Source organism: Onychostoma macrolepis, chromosome 15, assembly GCF_012432095.1.
Source record: "Onychostoma macrolepis isolate SWU-2019 chromosome 15, ASM1243209v1, whole genome shotgun sequence".
NCBI classification, from domain to species: domain Eukaryota; kingdom Metazoa; phylum Chordata; class Actinopteri; order Cypriniformes; family Cyprinidae; genus Onychostoma; species Onychostoma macrolepis.
This window is the reverse complement of record NC_081169.1, coordinates 14,816,239-14,839,692: the sequence shown is the minus strand read 5'-3', so window position 1 is coordinate 14,839,692 and position 23,454 is coordinate 14,816,239. Positions and strand designations below refer to the sequence as shown.

The 23,454-nt window shown below is 35.8% G+C and overlaps 4 protein-coding genes across 11 annotated transcripts in view; 2 read left to right on the top strand and 2 right to left on the bottom strand.

The window, feature by feature from the left end:
- The first annotated feature begins 1,377 nt into the window (after positions 1-1,377).
- bco2b (beta-carotene oxygenase 2b) lies at positions 1,378-10,879 on the top strand. The gene is made up of 16 exons (XM_058799402.1): positions 1,378-1,589; positions 1,673-1,788; positions 1,875-1,977; positions 2,110-2,238; positions 3,967-4,127; positions 4,235-4,402; positions 4,643-4,780; positions 4,892-5,074; positions 5,166-5,276; positions 5,379-5,484; positions 9,342-9,502; positions 9,610-9,777; positions 10,018-10,159; positions 10,281-10,444; positions 10,536-10,646; positions 10,749-10,879. The coding sequence occupies exons 1-16, from the start codon at positions 1,400-1,402 to the stop codon at positions 10,857-10,859; spliced, it is 2,262 nt and encodes a 753-aa protein (XP_058655385.1). The 5' UTR covers positions 1,378-1,399; the 3' UTR covers positions 10,860-10,879.
- LOC131520323 (testis-expressed protein 12-like) lies at positions 5,672-7,247 on the bottom strand. 5 transcript variants are annotated; one of them, XM_058744452.1, is made up of 5 exons: positions 7,039-7,247; positions 6,637-6,726; positions 6,381-6,486; positions 6,155-6,206; positions 5,672-6,058 (listed from the first exon to the last, which is right to left on the bottom strand). In XM_058744452.1, exons 2-5 carry the CDS (start codon positions 6,718-6,720, stop codon positions 5,914-5,916), a joined length of 387 nt encoding a protein of 128 aa, XP_058600435.1. In that variant the 5' UTR covers positions 6,721-6,726; positions 7,039-7,247; the 3' UTR covers positions 5,672-5,913. The 5 variants fall into 5 exon arrangements, with proteins under 5 accessions (XP_058600435.1, XP_058600432.1, XP_058600436.1 ...); XM_058744449.1 differs by having other exon boundaries at positions 5,673-6,058; positions 6,956-7,247; XM_058744453.1 differs by having other exon boundaries at positions 5,673-6,058; positions 7,100-7,241.
- A 139-nt stretch (positions 10,880-11,018) lies between the features above and the next one.
- On the bottom strand, positions 11,019-12,636 carry LOC131553996 (testis-expressed protein 12-like). 4 transcript variants are annotated; one of them, XM_058798985.1, is made up of 5 exons: positions 12,329-12,636; positions 12,010-12,099; positions 11,754-11,859; positions 11,528-11,579; positions 11,019-11,431 (listed from the first exon to the last, which is right to left on the bottom strand). In XM_058798985.1, the coding sequence occupies exons 2-5, from the start codon at positions 12,091-12,093 to the stop codon at positions 11,287-11,289; spliced, it is 387 nt and encodes a 128-aa protein (XP_058654968.1). In that variant the 5' UTR covers positions 12,094-12,099; positions 12,329-12,636; the 3' UTR covers positions 11,019-11,286. The 4 variants fall into 4 exon arrangements, with proteins under 4 accessions (XP_058654968.1, XP_058654969.1, XP_058654970.1 ...); XM_058798986.1 differs by having other exon boundaries at positions 12,412-12,636; XM_058798987.1 differs by having other exon boundaries at positions 12,473-12,625.
- Positions 12,637-13,391: 755 nt separating this feature from the next.
- Positions 13,392-23,454, top strand: part of sorl1 (sortilin-related receptor, L(DLR class) A repeats containing) — a 72,015-nt gene continuing 61,952 nt past the window's right edge. Inside the window, exons 1-2 of the mRNA XM_058744369.1 lie at positions 13,392-13,713; positions 22,449-22,565. Of these exons, the coding sequence (XP_058600352.1) occupies positions 13,429-13,713; positions 22,449-22,565 (402 nt within the window). The 5' untranslated portion in view covers positions 13,392-13,428. The remainder of the gene's footprint in view (positions 13,714-22,448; positions 22,566-23,454) is intronic.

Below are 23,454 nucleotides of genomic sequence, written 5' to 3'. Positions count from 1 at the left end.
TCATTTTTTTCTGTTTATGATATCCCTGAAATATTCTATGCTTGTGCTTGTGAATAACTCAATAAAAAAAAAGTACATAGAATTATTATTTTTGTTTTAATCTGCTGTATATACTGGTTCATAACCTGTTAAAGTGTATATGAGTTTGAGTCTGAATTTAGTACAATCAGTGATAGCATATGCATATTACAAACTGTTGCAGATTTTCTTAAACAGAATATATAAACAAAAGTATAAAAATATTTCAAATCAATTTAGGTGAACACTACAGGGTATATTTGTATTAATATATTTAATATTAAAATAAATACTTGAAGTAGGCTACTGAATTAATGAAGAAAGTCTGAATTTACTGAATAAATTCAAAGAAAGTCTGTGGTTCAGCGTGGCTGGTTTGATTATTAGATTTTATGGTAAGGTCACTTAAATTTCCCCCATAACATAAGGATTTCAGAGTTATTAATTTTCTCCCTCTTAAGTTTGAGTTAAAGTGAGGATATAGTTACATCATTTGCTGCTGACTGGAATTTCCCAGACAGATTAGATTGATTTAGAATGATTAATTTTTCAAATAAAAATAACACCACAAATCTGCTTTGTAGTATAATTAACTGCTTCTGACATTATTGAAATATATCAATATATAAGCGTTGTGTAACAAATGGTATAGTGACAGATGCTGTTTCTATATTTATTGATATATAAATGTGTTGCACTCAAGCACTCCAAGAAATTAATTAATTAGTTCAGTTGTTTTAGCTTAGAGCAACCCTGTACTGAATTAAAAACAGACCATTCTTGTCAAGGTAACTGTAAGATAAGCAAACAACAGTTGGTGTCTGCGATTTGGTATTGCATAAGCACCATGTGACCCAACAGATCTCTTTATAAGAGTCCAGTTAGTAGAGGGAGACAAAGGAGTCTCAAGGACAGCTCTTGAAACATCTTCAACTCAGCAAGCCATCATAAGCAGACCAGCATGTCTTCTGTGAACCGTGTGAACAGCAGCACATCTGGTAGGTTACCATTCTAATCATAGATTAAATGTACGTAGTGCACAAAACTTCAGATTTGAAAGTCTTCTTTCCCCCGCAGGCTGGAAAAAGACCAAGTCACAGAATAAAGACCAACACTTCACTGATGTTCATGGTCTACCGTGCATTGAGAATCTGGTGTGTTCTGCAGATGAAACCCCAGAGCCCATCGCAACTACAATTACCGGTACCATCCCCTCCTGGATCAAAGGAAATTTCCTCAGGAATGGACCTGGAAAGTTTGAGATCGGAAGAAGCAGGTGAGCATCATCTGGGCTCCTTGAGAACTCAATAGATCAGAATTATCAAAGCAAATAAATAAGCATTTGTGTTTGCTCCTCAGTTTCAACCACTGGTTTGACGGCATGGCGCTTATGCACCAATTCCACATTGAGGATGGAAAGGTGACGTACATGAGCCGCTTCCTCAACAGTGATTGCTACAAGGAAAACCTTGAGCATAACCGCATTATGGTGTCTGAATTCGGCACGATTGCCATGCCAGACCCATGCAAGAACGTCTTCCAGCGCTTCCTCTCGCGCTTTGAGCTGCCAAGTGAGTGTGAAATCTTTGGTTCTGACTGAAGTGGTCTGAATATGTTCTGCATATGTGAGCATGTTATCTCTCTACACCCACAGAGCCAAGTGACAATGCGAATGTGAGCTTTGTTCAGTATAAAGGAGACTACTATGTCAGCACAGAGACAAACTTCATGCACAAAATAGACCCACAGACACTGGAAACAAAAGAAAAGGTATACTAATTATGACTTAAAAATGTATAAAGTATGTTTGTATGGAGAACAAGCTGAAGCTGAAATGAGACAATTGTTGTGTTTAGGTGGACTGGAGTAAATTTGTTGCGGTTAATGGAGCCACAGCTCATCCCCATGTGGATCATGATGGAACCACATACAACATGGGCAACTCTTACACTCGAAAAGGTTTGTCAGCAGTTAAAAAAAAGAGAAATCACACTGACTGAATTTAAGAAATGTCTAAAAGTGTTAGAGTTGTCAAAAAACAAAGATAAGAATTGTTAAAAATTGTTATTCTTCTTTCATTTTATTCTTAAGGTGCTTTCTACAATATAATAATGGTGCCGTCAAATAAGGTGAATCCAGCTGATACCTTGGAAGGAGCCTCAGTTGTGTGTTCAATCCCCTCAGAGGACAAGTCCAAACCATCCTACTATCACAGCTTTGGTAAGTGAGCATTTAGCAATGCCTACAAACTTTTGCAAATTAGCAAATAAATAAGTAAATATAAAGTTATTGTATATATTTATATTTTAAATATGGAAATGTTTAGGGTTTGTAAGATTTTTTAATATTTTGTTTAGGGGTTATTTGGTTTAATATTTTACATAGGGGTGTAACGGTAACCCTCAGGGGTGTAAACCTTTCCTCTTTATTTGTAATTTAACATGAAATAAACATGAATTAACATCTCATGCCTCATGTTATCACACAATCAGAGTTTCACTCGTACAAAGATGTGATTAAAATGGCTTGTAAACAAAATGTCACATAGCATTTCATTTAGCCTATAGGCAAGTAGTCAGTGTCCACAGCCTCGTCAGTTCACCAGAGAAATTAAGTCTAGAGAAGAGCATTTCGCGAAATGCTTTATTAGACTAGGCTATATACTCATATATTTTACTTTACCTGTTAGTGATATCTTAATGTTTTAATGTATATTTAAATGAATCTTTTATGAAATAAGTTATGACAGCCACTGTGTAAATGATTAGCCTATATTTCAACAACAAATAGAAATTGTAGCCTATAATTTAGAAGTTAATTTAAAAACCACATTGAGTGCAATTTACATGTTTGCATACAATTTTTTTTGTATTTGAATGTTGATTTTTATATTTAAAAATAAATAGTAATTAAATTTAAGTTTTGGCTCTGTCGTTAATTGTAACCTTATTGTAATTTAAAAGGGCTCCCTATAGTTCAGAGCAGAAGCTGAGGTAGATTAGGGGTTAGGTAGGGCCAATAGATTTTTTATTTTATGAGGTAGATTTAAAGAAAATTCAATTATAATTAGTGTTGTCAAATGATTAATCACGATTAATCGCATCCAAAATAAACGTTTTTGTTTACATAAAATTTGTGTGTGTACTGTGTATGTTTATTATGTATATATAAATACACACACATGCATGTATATATTCAAAAAAATGTTTATGTTTATATATAAAATATCTTTATATATCATTTATATGAATATAAATATATACACGTAAATACATGTAAATATTTCCAAAATATATGCTGTATGTGTGTGTCATTATATATACATAATAAATATACACAGTACACACACAAATTTTATGTAAACAAAAACTTTTATTTTGGATGCGATTAATCGTTTGACAGCACTAATTATGATTCAAATTTATTTAAAGAAAGAGCAATTTGCTCAGTAAAACATTGTTTAATTAAAAAAACAAAACAATTTATGTTTAGTATTATTTCCTCCTGCTGTACCGAAACCATACCGAACCATGACGTCAAAACTTAAGTACGAACCGTCATGTTTGTGTACCGCTACACCCCTAATTTTGGTCTATTATGCTTACCAAGGCTATATTTATAAAAAAAGAATTGTAATATTGTGAAATATTATTACGATTTAAAATAAGGTTTCTTTTGAATATATTTTAAAATGTAATTAAGGAATTTTCAGCAGCTATTGCAGTTTTCAGTGTCACAAGATCTATCAGAAATCATTCTAATATGCTGATTTGGTGCTCAAGAAACATTTATTTTTATTATCAATGTTGAAAACAGCTGTGCTGCTTAATATTTTGTGGAAATGGTGATTCTATGATTACTAGAAAGTTCGAAAGAGCAGCATTTATTTGAAATGTAATTATTTTTATCTTTTTTTATTTATATAAAAATTTGACATTATTATTGCAGCCATGTCAGAGAACTATGTGGTATTCATCGAGCAACCAATCAAAATGGATCTCTTGAAGATTGTGACAAGCAAACTCCGTGGAAAGGGAATTAATGAGGGTGTATACTGGGACCCCAAACGAAACACAGTTTTCCATGTAATCAATAAACACACAGGAAAGGTAACTACTGCTAATAACGCCACACTGTATCCACTTTTTTTAAATGATGTTTTCATGTTATTTTATTTAGTATAACTCATTTTGAAATGATTCTGCTTTGGTCACAGCTGAGCCTCATCAAATATTATGCAAAGCCACTGTCAACTTTTCATCAGATAAACTGTTATGAAGAAAACGGTTTCCTGATCATGGACATGTGCTGTTCTGATGATGGCCAAGCAATAAACAACTACCTGATTCAGAATCTAAAAAAGTCTGGAAATGCTCTAGATGAGGTAAAACCTTACTTTTATTCTATATCTGTAAAAGCACCCTTGTTTTTCACAAGTTTTTCAACATAGCTAGACTGTAAGTTGTAAATGCAACAATTATTGAAGTACATTTTCAGTCTTTCTATTTATAAATGTCACATCTAATTTAATGTGATACTTGCCTATTCTATGTACATTTTTGTGACATTTATTAGCACTTTTCAGTGTACTTCAGTGTTTGATGTGTTTTTTTTTTTTTGCTAGGTATACAACACAATGTGCAGAGTGTTCCCCCGCCGCTTTGTCCTGCCACTGAACGTGGATAGTCATACACTCTGTGGGCAAAATCTCAACACGCGCTTGAACAGCACTGCCACAGCCATCAAGACCGACAAGAATAAGGTTGGTTTGTGTGGATAACCTTTTGTCTAGATTATCTACATGTGAACATCTACAATTCCAAAAAAAATTTTTTCTATAATAACAAATATTATAAATTGTGTATTTATACAGGTGTTTTGCACACATGAAGATCTCCATGGTGATGATCTCCATGAATATGGAGGTCTGGAATTCCCACACATCAACTATTCAATGTGCAATTCCCGTCCCTACCGTTACTTCTACGCATGTGGCTTCAGACACCTAGTTGGAGACTCCCTCATTAAAATGGACCTTCAAGGCAAACAAATAAAGGTTAGTTAGGAGTATTAAGTTAATGCATGTTGAAATTGTGTTAGTGAATTTAATGTTTAGTCAATTGAACTAATATTTCAACTTATGACAGGTGTGGAAACATGCAGGCATGTATCCCTCAGAACCGATCTTTGTCTCATCACCTGGTGCTGTAGAAGAGGATGACGGAGTCATTCTGTCTGTGGTCATCACCCCAAATCAGGTATAAAACGACATGTTCCTTAGTGGTTTCAAATATTGCTTTTTAGCTTTTCCAAAATTAGGTAAAAGATATGGCTAGGCTAATGAGCAATTGTCCCTCTAGGATGAGAGCACCTTCCTTCTGGTGCTGGATGCAAAAACATTTGAAGAACTGGGCCGGGCTGAGGTATCTATCAACATTCCATATGGATTCCATGGGACTTTCCAAAATTGACAGTGAGAGACTCTTTAAAAGCCCAAATGTTTAGCAAGACGATCAAGCTGTCTCTGAATAACCTTCTTTTCCTTTTCTACTTGTGTTGTTTTCTCTTGAATTAATAACTTGTATTATATAATCTCAGTAACTTTAAATTTAAAACATGTCTGTTAGAAGAATAAGCATTTATTAAAATAACAAATGCTTGTGTGTATATATATTCAATTGTTTTTATGATACATCACTACAGATTGTGACTGTCACCACATATCAGCTTTATTTCAGCATAACACCTTTTTTCTATTATTGTTATATAGTATATAACTTCTAAAGTATAATATGAACATGTATAATCAACATTTTAACAATGTCTTAACTGATGCTTGTATAGCAAATGAGATGCATTATGTGAATCAAATAACACCACTGAAAAGAACTGAACCTATCCTTGTAGTTTGTCAGAGATCAAAGCCAAAGATCGTCTCAGGTGTTCCTTCTTCTCTATAAGATGAGATTCCAAGCTCCTGGCTTCAGTAAGTATATCTTCCAGTTCTCCAAGCTGTGAAGCATCCACAGCAGCTCTTTCCCTTAGAAGAAAACATGTGAAATTAATGTTTGAGTGTAAACCTTATAGATCTATTACTGATGAGACACAGGGGTGGCATACAAATCCATCCAGTTACCTCAAGACCTCGGAGTACTTGGAAAAGAGGACACTGACCTCTCGGTTAGCCTCTAAAATGAAAAGACATATGGAAAACTGTGTCTCACAAGTTGAAGTCTACAGGAATGCTCATGAAAAATAATTGCTCTGTTTAAAACATAAGTTAACTTAAATAGCCATCATACACAACCTCACATATGTCAAATAATTGATAAAGAAAATTGATTAGAAAAACCAAGACTTGCCTGCTAATGCTACTTCAAACCCATGAGGCATGTCTCCAGCTGCTGATCTGAAATGCTGTGCCTTCTTTTTTGCTGGAGATGTCTCAGAAAACGGTGCATTTTCAATCTACATGTGTATGTTTGTGAGCATTAGTAAACAAATCAATTAGAAATCAAAGAAATAACTAGCAAGACAACACAGAAGTTAGCTGATATTTTGTGACCGTAGATTTCTGTGATACATTAATTGAATTCACGATGCCCTCGAAATCCTCACCTCACGTATTTTCGCTTGAGACCTTTTCATTTCTGTTCCTCTGACCGCCTCTTTAGTGCTCTCGAGACTGCGTTGTGTCATCATACTTGTCTGTGACCGAAGAAAAGTGGCATCATATTTTTTTGTCAAGATATTCCCACTTTAAAATCAGCAAAGCCTTATTAAACATAATTCATGTTAGGACAAACATCTGGGTATTTTTTAAAAACTTATTCCAATGACTGAATCTTTTGTCCAGGGATCTCACCAGTTTGTTAGCCTACGTGAGAGCTGATGTGCTCGACGTTTTCAATTAAATCAAGTGATAAAACGTACTTACACAAAATCAATATCTCTGACAAAAGGGTGTTCGTTAATAATGGAATATAGCCTATCAGTTGTTTGATTAACTAAAGTAAATACCAGAAAATTAGTAACCTTCGATAAACTTGGTCACTCGGTCACCGCAGTTCACCTCACTTACCAACCGCCGCTTAAATTTGAACTGTCAATAATCGCGCGCGCAACTGTAGCCTGCTACTGAGCGAACAACTCATAGTAGCCTAAATGGACTCACTTACTACTGATTATTCCGAAGAAACTATTAGTGGCAAAATTAGGCTTATATAAATATATATATAATGCATTTACATATTCTGACCAGCAGATGGGGTTTTGGACAACACGAATTGTTTCATCACTAGGTGATGAAAAGATCCTGCAAAATATGCAATTGTAAGGATGTTGTGGTCCTATCTTTGATTTAAACCATGGCCGATTTATTTTTTATTTTTTTCGAAATCCTTCTTTAGGTATTTTTAAATCCATTTTCCATATACTTCATAAATGGCACCTCTTTTTGTGACATTTTCATGGATATCTAAACAAACACAATAACGTTTTGAGTTTATATGAATTAGTTTGTTTTTAATAGAAACATCGGTTTAATAAAAGTCTAAATGTTTCCCATATTCGAAGAACCAATTATTGCCTTTTACTTTTGGCCTTTTAGCAGCTTTCAATTGTTTTTCGATTCTGATCCAAACATATTCCACAACATAAACCTCCTGTGCTATTTATACACGTAGACCAGTTTCTTGCGTTTTAAAAAAAATTAATTTGGAATCAAGTTTGGTGAAGTTCGTAATTTATTTTCTCTTCAAAAAGCAATTATTATTATTACTATTATTATCATTCTTCTTCTTAATTCATAGGCTACATTTAACGACATTTAACGGGATGCTACTGATTCAAAACGTTCTTTCTGCGAAATCTGCCCTGAAACAATCCTTTATTTTGAACTTGCCAATCTACAGTTTATGTAAAACAAAACAAAACATCATGTGCCATCATGTGCCATCTGTATCCATGGTAATGAGTGTGACTGCGGTTGACCGCTAGAGGCGCCCTGTCACACATCGCATTCAACATACACAAACATGGCGTCAGGGCAGACACGCAAGATGCTGGCGCTCAGTCGCTGTGCCATATATCTGTTATTATTACTCGTTCCTGGCGCGATCTCCTCCACGATTAAATGATTAGCCTATATTTCAACAACAAATAGAAATTGTAGCCTATAATTTAGAAGTTAATTTAAAAACCACATTGAGTGCAATTTACATGTTTGCATACAATTTTTTTTGTATTTGAATGTTGATTTTTATATTTAAAAATAAATAGTAATTAAATTTAAGTTTTGGCTCTGTCGTTAATTGTAACCTTATTGTAATTTAAAAGGGCTCCCTATAGTTCAGAGCAGAAGCTGAGGTAGATTAGGGGTTAGGTAGGGCCAATAGATTTTTTATTTTATGAGGTAGATTTAAAGAAAATTCAATTATAATTAGTGTTGTCAAATGATTAATCACGATTAATCGCATCCAAAATAAACGTTTTTGTTTACATAAAATTTGTGTGTGTACTGTGTATGTTTATTATGTATATATAAATACACACACATGCATGTATATATTCAAAAAAATGTTTATGTTTATATATAAAATATCTTTATATATCATTTATATGAATATAAATATATACACGTAAATACATGTAAATATTTCCAAAATATATGCTGTATGTGTGTGTCATTATATATACATAATAAATATACACAGTACACACACAAATTTTATGTAAACAAAAACTTTTATTTTGGATGCGATTAATCGCTTGACAGCACTAATTATGATTCAAATTTATTTAAAGAAAGAGCAATTTGCTCAGTAAAACATTGTTTAATTAAAAAAACAAAACAATTTATGTTTAGTATTATTTCCTCCTGCTGTACCGAAACCATACCGAACCATGACGTCAAAACTTAAGTACGCAACCGTCATGTTTGTGTACCGCTACACCCCTAATTTTGGTCTATTATGCTTACCAAGGCTATATTTATAAAAAAAGAATTGTAATATTGTGAAATATTATTACGATTTAAAATAAGGTTTCTTTTGAATATATTTTAAAATGTAATTAAGGAATTTTCAGCAGCTATTGCAGTTTTCAGTGTCACAAGATCTATCAGAAATCATTCTAATATGCTGATTTGGTGCTCAAGAAACATTTATTTTTATTATCAATGTTGAAAACAGCTGTGCTGCTTAATATTTTGTGGAAATGGTGATTCTATGATTACTAGAAAGTTCGAAAGAGCAGCATTTATTTGAAATGTAATTATTTTTATCTTTTTTTATTTATATAAAAATTTGACATTATTATTGCAGCCATGTCAGAGAACTATGTGGTATTCATCGAGCAACCAATCAAAATGGATCTCTTGAAGATTGTGACAAGCAAACTCCGTGGAAAGGGAATTAATGAGGGTGTATACTGGGACCCCAAACGAAACACAGTTTTCCATGTAATCAATAAACACACAGGAAAGGTAACTACTGCTAATAACGCCACACTGTATCCACTTTTTTTAAATGATGTTTTCATGTTATTTTATTTAGTATAACTCATTTTGAAATGATTCTGCTTTGGTCACAGCTGAGCCTCATCAAATATTATGCAAAGCCACTGTCAACTTTTCATCAGATAAACTGTTATGAAGAAAACGGTTTCCTGATCATGGACATGTGCTGTTCTGATGATGGCCAAGCAATAAACAACTACCTGATTCAGAATCTAAAAAAGTCTGGAAATGCTCTAGATGAGGTAAAACCTTACTTTTATTCTATATCTGTAAAAGCACCCTTGTTTTTCACAAGTTTTTCAACATAGCTAGACTGTAAGTTGTAAATGCAACAATTATTGAAGTACATTTTCAGTCTTTCTATTTATAAATGTCACATCTAATTTAATGTGATACTTGCCTATTCTATGTACATTTTTGTGACATTTATTAGCACTTTTCAGTGTACTTCAGTGTTTGATGTGTTTTTTTTTTTTTGCTAGGTATACAACACAATGTGCAGAGTGTTCCCCCGCCGCTTTGTCCTGCCACTGAACGTGGATAGTCATACACCCTGTGGGCAAAATCTCAACACGCGCTTGAACAGCACTGCCACAGCCATCAAGACCGACAAGAATAAGGTTGGTTTGTGTGGATAACCTTTTGTCTAGATTATCTACATGTGAACATCTACAATTCCAAAAAATTTTTCTATAATAACAAATATTATAAATTGTGTATTTATACAGGTGTTTTGCACATGAAGATCTCCATGGTGATGATCTCCATGAATATGGAGGTCTGGAATTCCCACACATCAACTATTCAATGTGCAATTCCCGTCCCTACCGTTACTTCTACGCATGTGGCTTCAGACACCTAGTTGGAGACTCCCTCATTAAAATGGACCTTCAAGGCAAACAAATAAAGGTTAGTTAGGAGTATTAAGTTAATGCATGTTGAAATTGTGTTAGTGAATTTAATGTTTAGTCAATTGAACTAATATTTCAACTTATGACAGGTGTGGAAACATGCAGGCATGTATCCCTCAGAACCGATCTTTGTCTCATCACCTGGTGCTGTAGAAGAGGATGACGGAGTCATTCTGTCTGTGGTCATCACCCCAAATCAGGTATAAAACGACATGTTCCTTAGTGGTTTCAAATATTGCTTTTTAGCTTTTCCAAAATTAGGTAAAAGATATGGCTAGGCTAATGAGCAATTGTCCCTCTAGGATGAGAGCACCTTCCTTCTGGTGCTGGATGCAAAAACATTTGAAGAACTGGGCCGGGCTGAGGTATCTATCAACATTCCATATGGATTCCATGGGACTTTCCAAAATTGACAGTGAGAGACTCTTTAAAAAGCCCAAATGTTTAGCAAGACGATCAAGCTGTCTCTGAATAACCTTCTTTTCCTTTTCTACTTGTGTTGTTTTCTCTCTTGAATTAATAACTTGTATTATATAATCTCAGTAACTTTAAATTTAAAACATGTCTGCCAGAAGAATAAGCATTTATTAAAATAACAAATGCTTGTGTGTATATATATTCAATTGTTTTTATGATACATCACTACAGATTGTGACTGTCACCACATATCAGCTTTATTTCAGCATAACACCTTTTTTCTATTATTGTTATATAGTATATAACTTCTAAAGTATAATATGAACATGTATAATCAACATTTTAACAATGTCTTAACTGATGCTTGTATAGCAAATGAGATGCATTATGTGAATCAAATAACACCACTGAAAAGAACTGAACCTATCCTTGTAGTTTGTCAGAGATCAAAGCCAAAGATCGTCTCAGGTGTTCCTTCTTCTCTATAAGATGAGATTCCAAGCTCCTGGCTTCAGTAAGTATATCTTCCAGTTCTCCAAGCTGTGAAGCATCCACAGCAGCTCTTTCCCTTAGAAGAAAACATGTGAAATTAATGTTTGAGTGTAAACCTTATAGATCTATTACTGATGAGACACAGGGGTGGCATACAAATCCATCCAGTTACCTCAAGACCTCGGAGTACTTGGAAAAGAGGACACTGACCTCTCGGTTAGCCTCTAAAATGAAAAGACATATGGAAAACTGTGTCTCACAAGTTGAAGTCTACAGGAATGCTCATGAAAAATAATTGCTCTGTTTAAAACATAAGTTAACTTAAATAGCCATCATACACAACCTCACATATGTCAAATAATTGATAAAGAAAATTGATTAGAAAAACCAAGACTTGCCTGCTAATGCTACTTCAAACCCACGAGGCATGTCTCCAGCTGCTGATCTGAAATGCTGTGCCTTCTTTTTTGCTGGAGATGTCTCAGAAAACGGTGCATTTTCAATCTACATGTGTATGTTTGTGAGCATTAGTAAACAAATCAATTAGAAATCAAAGAAATAACTAGCAAGACAACACAGAAGTTAGCTGATATTTTGTGACCGTAGATTTCTGTGATACATTAATTGAATTCACGATGCCCTCGAAATCCTCACCTCACGTATTTTCGCTTGAGACCTTTTCATTTCTGTTCCTCTGACCGCCTCTTTAGTGCTCTCGAGACTGCGTTGTGTCATCATACTTGTCTGTGACCGAAGAAAAGTGGCATCATATTTTTTTGTCAAGATATTCCCACTTTAAAATCAGCAAAGCCTTATTAAACATAATTCATGTTAGGACAAACATCTGGGTATTTTTTAAAAACTTATTCCAATGACTGAATCTTTTGTCCAGGGATCTCACCAGTTTGTTAGCCTACGTGAGAGCTGATGTGCTCGACGTATTCAATTAAATCAAGTGATAAAACGTACTTACACAAAATCAATATCTCTGACAAAAGGGTGTTCGTTAATAATGGAATATAGCCTATCAGTTGTTTGATTAACTAAAGTAAATACCAGAAAATTAGTAACCTTCGATAAACTTGGTCACTCGGTCACCGCAGTTCACCTCACTTACCAACCGCCGCTTAAATTTGAACTGTCAATAATCGCGCGCGCAACTGTAGCCTGCTACTGAGCGAACAACTCATAGTAGCCTAAATGGACTCACTTACTACTGATTATTCCGAAGAAACTATTAGTGGCAAAATTAGGCTTATATAAATATATATATAATGCATTTACATATTCTGACCAGCAGATGGGGGTTTTGGACAACAATGAATTGTTTCATCACTAGGTGATGAAAAGATCCTGCAAAATATGCAATTGTAAGGATGTTGTGGTCCTATCTTTGATTTAAACCATGGCCGATTTATTTTTTATTTTTTTCGAAATCCTTCTTTAGGTATTTTTAAATCCATTTTCCATATACTTCATAAATGGCACCTCTTTTTGTGACATTTTCATGGATATCTAAACAAACACAATAACGTTTTGAGTTTATATGAATTAGTTTGTTTTTAATAGAAACATCGGTTTAATAAAAGTCTAAATGTTTCCCATATTCGAAGAACCAATTATTGCCTTTACTTTTGGCCTTTTAGCAGCTTTCAATTGTTTTTCGATTCTGATCCAAACATATTCCACAACATAAACCTCCTGTGCTATTTATACACGTAGACCAGTTTCTTGCGTTTTAAAAAAAATTAATTTGGAATCAAGTTTGGTGAAGTTCGTAATTTATTTTCTCTTCAAAAAGCAATTATTATTATTACTATTATTATCATTCTTCTTCTTAATTCATAGGCTACATTTAACGACATTTAACGGGATGCTACTGATTCAAAACGTTCTTTCTGCGAAATCTGCCCTGAAACAATCCTTTATTTTGAACTTGCCAATCTACAGTTTATGTAAAACAAAACAAAACATCATGTGCCATCATGTGCCATCTGTATCCATGGTAATGAGTGTGACTGCGGTTGACCGCTAGAGGCGCCCTGTCACACATCGCATTCAACATACACAAACATGGCGTCAGGGCAGACACGCAAGATGCTGGCGCTCAGTCGCTGTGCCATATATCTGTTATTATTACTCGTTCCTGGCGCGATCTCCTCCACGCTTCGACTTCACCATGATCAGAGATTCATGCTACCACAGGACAGGGGTTTCTCCCTAGTGCGTGCACACCTGGAGCATGCAGAAAGTCGCGTCGTGCGTCTGGAGAGAGAAGTCAGGGAGGCTTCATCCGCGCACCAGCATCGCGTTCGGCGGAATGCTGCTGGATCACCCGTGCCAAAGGTTTATGGAAGGGTAAGCGAGGTTTACATTCATTAGGTGTGATTGCATTGATAATAAGGCAAAAACATCCTCACGCGTTTGCATAACCTCATAAATATTACATTCAGTATTCCCAATAGTTGTGTATCATTCACCTTTGGTTTGCACGCAGTCACCTAGAAGTGTAATTGACCTGTTTGTCAGATGAAAAATTCTCGCACTTCCCTTCAGCAAAACATTGCTTCTCCGGTGAGGGTAAATAATGATAAATAATACATATACATTTTTATAGCAATGACTTCAGTGAATGTGGGATGGCAAGCCAAGGTTTCATCATTACCTAAACACATAAACAGTCTCCCATTTCTCTCGTAGCTGCTATGTCAATCAAGATATTTGATACCAAAACAAATACATTTTTTCTTAGGATGTACAATGTAAAAAACAAAACAAAACGTATTTTCTTGCAAGTCATTTTTCAGTCTCTCTCTCTCTGTTATATTGAACAACGAGACATTATTAAACAATATTTAGAATCAGATATCATTGATTTTTTTGTTTTGTTTATTAAGCATACATTACCATTTTTTCTATTATTTCTGTCTCTGTAGTGATGCAAATAATAAATGTTCCTTCTAGAGTAAGAAAAAGCATTAATTCAGCGGGCATCTAATAATTATTGAAAGCTATTTTATACAATTAAATATTCTGAAATATGGAGAGTCTGAGGCTAGTTGTCTTACTTTTTGCTCCAGTAAAAAAAAAAAAAAACAACCCTTCTCATTTAACACATATTGTCATGCCATTTGGGGTACGTTGTCACAACGTAACCTTCCACCAAACAACTTATTGTAGGTTTTACGGCGACATTTAGACGGTAAAACAATTTTGAAACACCAGACACATCAGTAAAATGCGAAAATATCCCAACAGATATTTTTGACTTGAAACTTTACAGTTGCTGAGATAAAACCCTTTTGAAAACTAACCCCAGTATCCCTATATATAAATAATGTTGTTGTTTTTTTGTTTTGTTTTTTACACCAAAGGGCATGCTTAATGTCAGTCTCTTGGGAACCGACTCGGCTCATCTTTGTTCCTATTAAATGTATGACACAAAACGTTTCGTTGTTTGTTTACCGTCAGGAAGCAGCTTTGTTACGCAAGCATTAACAAACCAGAGAGGCATAACTGGTTGCACAGTCTTGCTGGGAAATTTCCCAGCTAAACCTTTTACCCCCTCAAGTGTTTTGCTTCGAGATGTTTGTTAAGTCAGGCATGCAGCAGTTGCTAGTTTTGCTTTTACCACAGATCCATTGTGACTTTAAAATCTCAAAGGGGTCAAAGCACAGAATTTTGTCTGAAAAACAGTCATTGTACTGTGTCCACAGACACAAGATTGTAGTTGGCAGAGTAAATACAGGTATTGTGGTTTTTGCAAGAGCTGGCTGACCTCACATGGGCTCAAATACACTCATCTACTGCAGCAGGTGATTTTATGATTCAAGGTATGATTCGTTGTGACTCACTTGTGGCGATTCAACCAGGTACATGGTATGACTGTTGATTTGTTGAATACTATCATTGTGAAACTAAAACATTTGGAAAATGAATACGTACTCGTAAATATAACTGAGTGGTGACTTTGCAGTATTTTTGAAAATATTAATCAGTTTTATTTTCTAGTGATATACAAAGGAAAATTTCTCAAAATGTCAAAATATATACTGTATATAGGAAGGTATTATAGCAGCATATAATTCTTCTATAATGCATATGCAGTTTGAGCAGTGGGCGGCCACTAAGATTAGACTTCTCCCCTTTTCACCCTGTTGAGTGTACAGGAAATCCTCTACGAAGTGTTATTAGTATCCTGGATGGAGTCCATTGCAGTTGCTATGAGGTGAATTACCCCCTCAGATGATCCAATTAAGATCTCCCATCTGACCCCCCCCCCCCCCTCCTCCTTCCTTCCCTCTTTTAGACCTTTTGGTTTATGTGTTGTTTTTGGCACATACAGGGAAGCAGTGTTAGCTAAAATGTAAGAGACATCGTTCCTCTCTTTTTGTCTATTGTGATCAAGTAACCTAGAAAAGTCCTCAGCTCTGCCAGGACAAGGATATACACTGTTTTAAAGGGTCTTTTTGTTGTTGTCTTTGGAGACTTGCTGTGACACACAATTATTCATGAGGTTTGGAGAATTGTGACAGAGTCATTATCATAAATATTCAGTTCATTGCCAGACCCCAAGGCAGACTTAGCAACGAGTGCTTTACTGAGAATTTTTTTTTTTTTTAACCAAACAGTCCTATCTATTTTTATTTTTGTATTTAGAATTTGACACATTTGTTTACATGTATTGCTTTTGGAGGCATAGTTTAATGGGAAGTATTTCACAATTTGACCCGGCAGCCCTGATGAAGCAATAATTAATTCTTAGAAGAATGTTTTACATTCAAAACAAGTTTGCTGTTAAATTGAATTCATCATGGACCTTGGATCTTCTGTTCCCTCATATATTTAGCTATGTTAAGTAGACTTCTGGCGAACAAATGCAGTTTTGTTCTTGTATGTAAAGTATGTAATGCAGAATCATTACCATAAAGTAATAGCTGGAATCTAAACGAGTTGTCTTGACATTGCCTCACCTTTCGCAGGATAAGCATGTCGTGTTACTTCACGAGTCTCTAAGTCATGTGAAGTCAGTTTTTAATCTCATTTGGTAATTACTTTTATTCTCTCTTTGTCCGTGTAGCACTTTAAAATTTTTCTGTTTAGTTAAGACCGAATCATGATCTTGGACAGATGTAGAAAGTAACAAGTTACTTATTTTTGTATGTATGACAGTTACTGCAAAAGAAATTTGCATTTAATTCCCTTTTAGTTTTTCAGAAAGTGACCCTAGTGCCACTTGGATCACATTAGTATTCCTGTTCAAACATGATATTTAAGCAGCTTTGCTTGCAGAGTATTTTAGTTTTGTTTTCTGTGATAAGAAAGTTTGAAACCCTGGGGAAGGATCATGGAGGGCGGTGTAGATGTTTCTAATGATTCCATGGAGTATTACTGGAACTTGTCTGAACAGCCTGCCGGTTTAGTTTCGGTTTTTCTGAAGTCCTCCTCTTGCATTAAGCTCAAGGTGAAACCAAATCAACACAGATGAGTCATATAATCTTTATCGTTCCCTTAAGACACAATTTTAAACATCAACAAGCAAATTATAGATGAACCCAGTATTAATATTGTCAGCAGTTTTTGGTTTAAGATGATTTATTACTGCTTCATGTGAATATCAAAAGAGAATGAACATTTCCGTTTTTCGTATTTTGTGCGATTGGATATTTCAAGTATGTTCATTACATGATAGCATAACACATCCCTGTAATGGTCCCATATATAGTAATTATCCATACTGCAATAATAAAACAGGCTTTTAACTGTACTTTAAGCCTTTAACAGGATAATGACTCCTCGGTTTTCCTGTGGTTACGGCCACAGTGATATTAAGTGTGTGGTTCACCCGTATTTTTTCTCATATGGTTAGTTGCCAGAAGGGAATGGGTAGGCAAATTGTTGAACTGTTGGCCCAAATGTTAGTGCTGCAGAGATGATGTCATGGTTTCAAGCCGTGCGTTGCTTGCAGCGATGGGCGAAGGTGCTCTAGTGCTCCCGCTCTCTCGTTCTTCCTTCTGTTTCCCTGCTGAATAATGCATAAGAAACAGAAAAAAATTAATTATTTTATTTTCACAGTCTCTCATTCTTTATTGCTTTTCAACAAGACACGCGATAATGAACTTGAAGTTATTTGCACTTGTCTTACCGTCTATGCTTTCAGGATATTACGGTGTCAGTATAAATGAGTGCCCTGTTAGATTAGCAGAAAGTCCATTTCCAGGATAACCAGAAGTTGCAGACAGGCCTTTAACTGTCTTTGAATAAGCAGACTCAAGAGTTTGCCGGGCTGACATGGATCGGGTTTCAACCATTTGCTCTTTCAAAGTGTTTGTTGGCAAGGTGGAGGGAAAAGCTCTTCGACACATCCTGATGAGATGGTGTGGAACTGTTTTTAGAGATTAATCAGCTGTTACAAAACGTAGAGTCAACCATAAATAAGTTAATGTACCATTTGAAGTACAAATTGACATTTTTCTCCATGGTAATTCAGTTGAAAATTCATTGGTTTTTTCAAATGATTTCTGTCCAGTGGCATTTTTAACTCGACTGACAAAAAAAAAAAAAACATTCAGTGAAAGATAATGACTTTAGCAAATGGATTAATGAAGTCAGTTATTTAAGGTAACACTTTAGATTAGGGAACACATTCACTATTAATTAAGAGTTTTCCCTCAAACTCCTAATTAGCTGCTTATTGATAGTTAGTTAGTTGTTAAGTTTAGGTATGTGGTAGGGTTAAGGTTTTTTCTTCATGAAAAGTCTGTAACATACTTTGGTTAAAATTTCTCAATGGTGGTGTAAAATAACACCCTTTTTTACCTTGTCAAAAACAGCTCTGCTCACAGTGAACCGTTTCGGTGCATGTTCCTTTAAATGCTAATGAGCTCTCCTCACCCTGCTCTTCTCTTCCTGGATCACATATGATTTGCACCAACATAGACGCATTTAGGTAGATCGGGGGCCGCATTCCCTTCAAAAACAAATGTAATTCACTGCCTCTTCAGTGGCTCAAATTTTGGGAGTAAATTACAACTGTTATGTTCCTTATTACATCCAACAACAGAACACCTCAATCACATATGGAGACATTCTTGTCTACACCTGCTCCGGCATCGAAACAATGGCAGACTGTTCACATCTCACTGTTGTCAGTCAACAATCGTGGGAGCGTCCTTCGTCTGTGTGACGTCACACTGGCAGGAATCTGACAACGTTTTGATTTGAGAAAGTGATTTAAAAAAAGCACTGAGTGGATTTTTATCATTATAGGGTGGTTGTGTACACACACTGCCAAGACGCATTTAAAGGGATAGTTACTCACCCTCATGTTGTTCCAAACTCATAAGACCTCCGTTCATCTTTGGAACACAAATTAAGATATTTTTGATGGAATGTGAGACCTCTCAGACCCTCCATAGACAACAAGGGTCCTTACAAGATCAAGGTCCAGAAATGTAGCAAGGAGATCTGTAAAATAATCCATGTGACATCAGGGGTTCAACCGTAATTTTACAAAGCTATGAGAATACTTTTTGTGTGCAAAAGAGAAAAAAACAACAACTTTATTCAAATTCGTCTTCACCGCGATATTTTGGAGAATATCCACTGTGACACAGAAGAGCATACACTGTTTGCGTTCAGTGGATATTCTCCAAAATGACTCTAGGGTGGAGACAAATTTGAGTAAAGTTTTTTTTTTTTCTTTCGCGCACAAAAAGTATTCTTATAGCTTATAATGACAGAATTTTCATTTTTGGGTGAACTAACCCTTTAAGTTCAAACACCATGTAAAAGTGAATTTTGCATCTGATGTCACTTTTAATAATTATGGCTTTATGATATTTAGTCTATAAATACATTTATTTTATATATAAATAGAAAAGCACAAAACCGCTTATAATAAAAATATCTGTAATTTGGCCTATATTTTCAATACTCCCTTACATTACATTCAATTGGCCTGTATGTCTACATTATAGACATGCATAATATAATAAAATTTGCTATGAATATCCAATATTTTTGCCACAATAGCACAGTTAACTTACTGTTACTGCAGTAAATCCACTGTGTGGTGAATTATGGATCGAAAGGTATTCTAACTGCATTGTTGTTGCAAAATGTTTCACCTATTTTCCGCTTCACCTATGCCAGCACTTGTTTTATCTGCCTTTAAACTAGTTTAATTCACTGCGACATCTGTGGTTCGTATCGGAGACCTCTGCTCCAAAATCAAACGCTTCTCATTGAATCTCACAGCTCTGTTTGGTGGTCGTGTGATCGAGATCAGTCAGTGAGTAAACGCATTTGTTCTGAGCTTGCACTTCGCTGTCTTTAGGCAGAGCTAATAATGAGCCGTGCAGCATGCTTCACACTTGCGCTTTACTGCTACATCTGGTCTAAAATTTAGTGCTGTCACCTTGTGTTGACATTGTGAAGCTGCATGATTTGATGCAGGCCACATATAATATATTATAATAGACAAGCTGCGGGCTGTTTAAAATTCATCTGGACTGGACTTTGGACACCCCTGGGTTAAGGAATCTAGAATATGGTCAGAATTGATTATTAGCTAATATGTGCTTTATAAGTACTATAAACAGCCATTTAGTTAATTGTAAGGATCTGTCCTTAAAATATTACAATAAATGCTCTTTAAAGTTTGCATTTAAAGGTGCAATAGGAGATCTCAGAAAATGCTAACTTTAGCCTGATAGCACTGAAAGCGAAGTCCCACCCTCCCTGCAATCGCTGTCCAAAGCCACGCCCCTTGAACGCACATACGCTCAAAGAGCAGAATACCAAAGACAACATAAAATTTCTACAATAGGCTCAACGGTTCCCAATTACAGTCCTCGCGCCCTCCCCGCTCTGCACATTTCATATGTATATCTTATCACATCCGATGGTTGTTCTGTTCGACCGTAATAAGTGCCCTGTGAAGTGGGCATCACCAGATATTCCGCCACGATTCCAGTTCAAAGCGTATGTTCCGTACAAAGGGCATTAAAGTGTGCGAGACGTGAATTTAAATTGTTTTTATTTACAGAGGTATATTATGTCACACTTCACACTTCTCTAGTAAGTTTCGTCTGTGTGTGAAGACGCTACGCAGCGCAAATCCGTGAATGAATGTCCCGAAGTGAAATAAACTTTAACGGATTTTCCCTGCTCAGGGAGTAGAGAGCAATGAACACTGTATAGGGAGCATGTCAATCGGAACACAGTTCATGCACGGAGCTCACTTCTAACGAGCTGGTTATCTGAACCGAGTGTGTTAACTAAGCGAGACATGCAAAATATGCAGAGCGGGGGGTGCGAGGACTGGAATTGGGAACCGCTGGGCTACATCATGTGTCATGTGAAAACTTTACAGCACAGTTAGTAAAAGTACTACAGTACCAGGAAGGAAGATCAGGTTGTTGATGTTTGCCTGCCATTCTTGCTCTGTCTGCAATGCGCGTGAACGCGCTGACGACGCAGAGGTATGCAAATACATGCGTTGACAGGGCAGGTAGGAAAGCCAATTAAAACGCTCGGACGAACATTTCTTGGTCCTACACCTTCCACAGAATATATAAATACAGATAAATATGTTTAGACCACTTAACTTAATGATTGCTATCAGGATGTGAAGAGACTTTCAAGCAGAATAACAAAAAAGTTTCTGAAGACAATCACCTATGGCACCTTTAAAAATGAGTTATTGAGATATTTATTATTTTATAGTTATATTTAACCTTTAAATGTTAAAAACTATTAAAACTAGTCCTCCATAAACTCCCACGCAGACAGAAACAGCAACATTACAGTAATGGTGCGAGTTTAGGGCAGGACTAACTGGTTGTTTGACCGATGGCAGATGAATGTGATTAATTTTACTTCTACTTTGAATAGTTAATAACAAACAAGTCAGACAGGTCACTGAAACATTAGTACATGCTTGAAAAATGTTGTCAGGATGTCGTTACGCATCACATACTTTATTAAATGAATTTAGAAAAAATAATATTTCATGCATAGAGGTAAAAAAAAAAAAAAGTGTTTTGAGGCTATATGTAAAACCACTGCTGTAAGTTTTCCTAACAGCTCTGTCAGTCTCCTAAAGTCTCTATGTTGTATTAACATGCTGCTTGCCAAGCAGGCCTACAATATGGAGAGATTTACTACCGTGTCATGGCGAATAAAAATATGACCGTGCATTCAAGGTGAGGTAGTTTGAGGCAGAGTCACTGTTTGTACATTACAAAAAACCAACACTCTAAAATGAACATCAGTATGCCTTTTTCACTATTCCTCTAATGTATATCGTTTAAAATGGTATAACAAATGTTAGTTTTCTTTTGTAGAATGTTTGCTTCTTTTGTTGAAAGTCTGTAAGGTGACCTTTCAAACAAAAAGTGGTTTAACACGCTTTTAAGAAAGTAAATCTGTTGTTTGCCAGTGAACCCTGACGGTGTTCCTCAAGCAGGAGAAGAAGTGGTGTTTGTTTTTTTACAAAAACAACCTTTTGCAAGTTCTCTTTAATGTCTGACAGAAAATATCGAAGGAGAACCCATTTGAGGATATCATGGTCCTCATGCAGAAGTTTGAATTAAAGATGAAACAAGCTGTTCCTAGCGGAAAGAGAGGAGAGGGATGGACATGAAAAGATGACACACATTTCTTTGTTCAGCAGATCAGACTGGGACACCGCAGCCCGTAGTTTCAGTTTTCCTGCCGCTGTGGTGTAGCTCAGCTCGCTTCTGCTCTCTCTTCTTGCGGTTGTGTTTGTTTTCTCAAAGGCTGTTGGCCTTCTGTGCAAGTGACACACCTGCAGTCTATACCACAAACTAGATGCTGTCAAATACAGATTCATTTTAGATGATATTACAAATGCATTACGACTGAAATGGAAAATGGCCCAGTGAGTGAAGCAGAAACAGAGAAATGTCTTTGAAAATCAGCTTTGAGCCAGTTGTTAAACAGTGTTATGCCATGACAGCTTGATTTGTGCTGTGGAAACCTAGATACTTCTCTGACCACAGCAAAATAAATGTCAGCTACAATTTATTTCATTTAGATGGGTTGTTCATCATATTTTGTATTCACAGGCCAACCTGAATGACTCTCATAATCAAATGGTCGTCCACTGGGCTGGAGAGAAGAGCAATGTCATAGTAGCGCTCGCGAGAGACAGCGTTGGTGCCACAGATCCCAAGAGCAGCTCGGTGAGTATATCTCTCCCCCCCCGCCAGATCATTTCAGAACTTTGACTCTCAACATTGTATATGAGTATATATCAGACTATTCACTGTAAGATACAGAGAATATCTTGACCAGCTAGCTTTGCTTTTTAGTGCTCTCTGAGTCATACAGATGAAAGGCCCCCTTCTGTTCTTCAGTTCCCTGCACTTTTATTATATCATCTTAAATGCTGCCAGATCCAACTCACTGCACTACCTGCAAAGACTCTCTTGCGCCCTTGAATGTTACTTTTCCATCTGCGTGGCAATAATTGCTAAGTTTCAATAATTGCAGAGCATTATCTAATGCAAATGCGAGAACAAAAGTGGTGCGGTTGAACTTTATGGGGTGCTGGAGCTGTTATCTGCTCACCCGTGTAGTGCATTACAGGTGTTCTTTGTGAAATGCTAGACAAAGCAAATCAAAGTAAAAGCTCTCCAGCTTCTCATAGGAAATCGCAAGTGATTACAGATGAGTGTATTACAGAAATGATATGTTCCAAAACCAGTACTTTTTCAAAAGATTAACTGCCTAATCATGATCACTTACATTGTTTGAGCCAAATTCTCAAATTTAGATTTATATGTATCCTCTTTGGAGAAGACAATCCCAGAATGCAGTCTGGAAAATTTAGCATCCAAGATGTTGGACACATTAATTAAATGAAATACGCTTGATTGTTCATGAAGGGAAATTTGTCTTTTGCTTTGTCCAAATTCGCTTACTTATACTCTTTTTGTGAAGAAGTGCATTCATTTGAGTGTGTAGCAGAATAGTATGCAATCTTTGGGACATTCTACTTGATCATAACTGTGTCTTTAAGGGACCGTTCTGTTGCTTAGTTACATGCATTCTGTCACCGTTTAAACTGCC

Bases quoted from the DNA above. Each gene is read 5' to 3' on its own strand.
- LOC131520323 (XM_058744452.1), bottom strand. From the start codon at position 6,720: ATGATGACACAACGCAGTCTCGAGAGCACTAAAGAGGCGGTCAGAGGA. The intron at 6,487-6,636 runs GTGAGGATTTCG...ATACACATGTAG, and splicing joins CTCAAGCGAAAATACGTGAG to ATTGAAAATGCACCGTTTTC. The intron at 6,207-6,380 runs GCAAGTCTTGGT...TTTTCATTTTAG, and splicing joins GTTTGAAGTAGCATTAGCAG to AGGCTAACCGAGAGGTCAGT.
- LOC131553996 (XM_058798985.1), bottom strand. From the start codon at position 12,093: ATGATGACACAACGCAGTCTCGAGAGCACTAAAGAGGCGGTCAGAGGA. The intron at 11,860-12,009 runs GTGAGGATTTCG...ATACACATGTAG, and splicing joins CTCAAGCGAAAATACGTGAG to ATTGAAAATGCACCGTTTTC. The intron at 11,580-11,753 runs GCAAGTCTTGGT...TTTTCATTTTAG, and splicing joins GTTTGAAGTAGCATTAGCAG to AGGCTAACCGAGAGGTCAGT.
- bco2b (XM_058799402.1), top strand. From the start codon at position 1,400: ATGGCGCTTATGCACCAATTCCACATTGAGGATGGAAAGGTGACGTAC. The intron at 1,590-1,672 runs GTGAGTGTGAAA...CTACACCCACAG, and splicing joins CTCGCGCTTTGAGCTGCCAA to AGCCAAGTGACAATGCGAAT. The intron at 5,485-9,341 runs ATTGACAGTGAG...TTATTATTGCAG, and splicing joins ATTCCATGGGACTTTCCAAA to CCATGTCAGAGAACTATGTG.